Source organism: Quercus robur, chromosome 4, assembly GCF_932294415.1.
Source record: "Quercus robur chromosome 4, dhQueRobu3.1, whole genome shotgun sequence".
NCBI classification, from domain to species: Eukaryota; Viridiplantae; Streptophyta; class Magnoliopsida; order Fagales; family Fagaceae; genus Quercus; species Quercus robur.
Window position 1 is genome coordinate 40,742,450 of NC_065537.1, and position 2,086 is coordinate 40,744,535.

General features: G+C 37.5%; 1 protein-coding gene across 1 annotated transcript; it reads left to right on the top strand.

Annotated features, from left to right (window-relative positions):
- The first annotated feature begins 351 nt into the window (after positions 1 to 351).
- Positions 352 to 1,872, top strand: LOC126721869 (uncharacterized). Its single transcript, XM_050424943.1, has 3 exons — positions 352 to 486; positions 674 to 856; positions 1,096 to 1,872. Exons 1-3 carry the CDS (start codon positions 352 to 354, stop codon positions 1,870 to 1,872), a joined length of 1,095 nt encoding a protein of 364 aa, XP_050280900.1.
- Positions 1,873 to 2,086: the final 214 nt, after the last annotated feature.

Here is a 2,086-nt window from a genome sequence, read left to right on the forward strand (position 1 = left end):
ACACGTTTTTGAACTTTCAAAGCCCACGGGGATGACTGAAGATCAAATTAAATTAAGAGCCTTTCCGTTTTCTTTGAAGGATTCAGCTAAGGATTGGCTCTATTATCTACCCTCTAGGAGTATTAAAACATGGATCTAGATAAAGAAGTTGTTTTTGGAGAAATATTCCCAGCTTCAAGGGTGGCCAACATTCGAAAAGAAATTTGTGGTGTAAGGAAACACAATGGAGAGTCCCTACATGAACATTGGGAACGTTTCAAGAAATTATGTGCAAGCTACCCCCATCATCAAATTAGTGAGCAGCTACTTATCTAGTATTTCTATAAGGGCCTTCTACCCACTGATAGGAGCATGATTGATGCAACTAGTGGAGGAGCTTTGGTGGATAAAACTCCCAAGGCCACAAGAAACTTGATTGCAAATATGGCGGCCAATTCTCAACAATTTGGCACCAGGCTTGACCTTCCATCTAAGCATGTTAATGAGGTAAATATTTCCTCCCTTGAACAACAAATAGGGAATCTAACTTCTCTTGTTCATCAAATGGCTATAGGTAATATGCAAATGGCAAAGGCTTGTAGGATTTGTTTGGTAGTAGGACATCTAACTGATATGTGCCCAACTCTTTAAGAGAAGCCCATTGAGCAAGTGACTGTGGTAGGTGGTTTTCCAGGACAACTGCAAAGGAAGTATGATCCCTATTCAAGCACGTATAACTCGGGATGGAGGGCTCACCCCAATCTTAGCTATGGGAATGCACAAGCAAATTAGCCTACGACTCAAAACCACCCAAGTTGCTAGCAATATAAGTAGCCATACTCCCCTAGACAACAACCGGGCCAAACTTCTAATTCTGGTATGTCTTTAGAAGATATTTTTAAGTCTCTTGCCACTTATACTTTGCAATTTCAACAAGAGACGAAACAATTTCAACAAGAGGTGAGGGCCAATATTCAAAGTTTGGATAATTAGATGGGCCAGATGGAAATTGTAATTAGTCGGCTAGAGGCACAAAGTTAGGGGAAATTACCCTCTCAAACGGTAGTAAATCCAAGATAAAATGCAAGTGCAATCGTTTTGAGAAGTGGTAAAGAGGTTGAGATTCTAGTAAAGGCAGCCCCTACATCATTGAAGCAAGAAAGGGAGCAAAATGTCATTGCAGACAAGAATGTTCCCAATGATGATGAGGTACCTAAGCGTAAGTTTCCACCTCTTTCTGATTATAAACCAGTACCTCCGTTTCCTCAGGGTTTAGTAGAATCAAGAAAATATGAGCAAAATAAAGATTTATATGAGACTTTTCGTAGATGCAAGGTAAATTTTCCACTTTTAGATGCCATTAAACAAGTACTTCATTATGCTAAATTCTTGAAAGAACTGTGTACAATTAAAAGGAAACAAAAACTTAAAGGATGTGAGAAGGTGAGAGTAGGGGAAAATGTTTCTGCAGTTATTCAAAGAAAACTCCCTGCAAAGCGCAAAGATATAGGTATGTTTACTATCCCTTGTACAATAGGTAATACTCAACTTGAGAAGGCCATGCTAGATTTAGGAGCTTCCATCAATGTTATGCCATATTCTGTATATGTTTCTTTGAAACTTGGACCTTTGAATAAAACTGGCGTTGTGATTCAATTAGTTGATAGATCTATTGCCTATCCTAAAGGTGTAGTTGAGGATGTTCTTGTGCAAGTTAATGATTTGGTTTTCCCTACTGATTTCTATGTGCTTGATATGGAGAATGGTGATCAAACCACTCCTATTTTGTTAAGAAGACCATTCTTAAAGACATCCAAGACTAAGATAGATGTTCATAGTGGCACACTTACCATGGAATTTGAAGGTGAAATTGTTAAATCTTTAAAAATGTAGTTTTTTTTCGAATCTATATTAAAGGCTGTGTACGCATACTTGAATACACGTACACATATTTCATATATGCGTATGCATACTTAAGTATGCACACGCACCCCGAATCCATATTTGGGTAAAATCTTGTTTTTATTATCTTTGATCATTTTCCCTATGTTATTTGATTCTGTTTGACTCTATTTTAGGTTAATTATTTAGGTTTAATTGATTTCCA

Bases quoted from the DNA above. Each gene is read 5' to 3' on its own strand.
- LOC126721869 (XM_050424943.1), top strand. From the start codon at position 352: ATGATTGATGCAACTAGTGGAGGAGCTTTGGTGGATAAAACTCCCAAG. The intron at 487-673 runs GTAAATATTTCC...GTGGTTTTCCAG, and splicing joins CATCTAAGCATGTTAATGAG to GACAACTGCAAAGGAAGTAT. The intron at 857-1,095 runs GTATGTCTTTAG...AGTGGTAAAGAG, and splicing joins GGGCCAAACTTCTAATTCTG to GTTGAGATTCTAGTAAAGGC.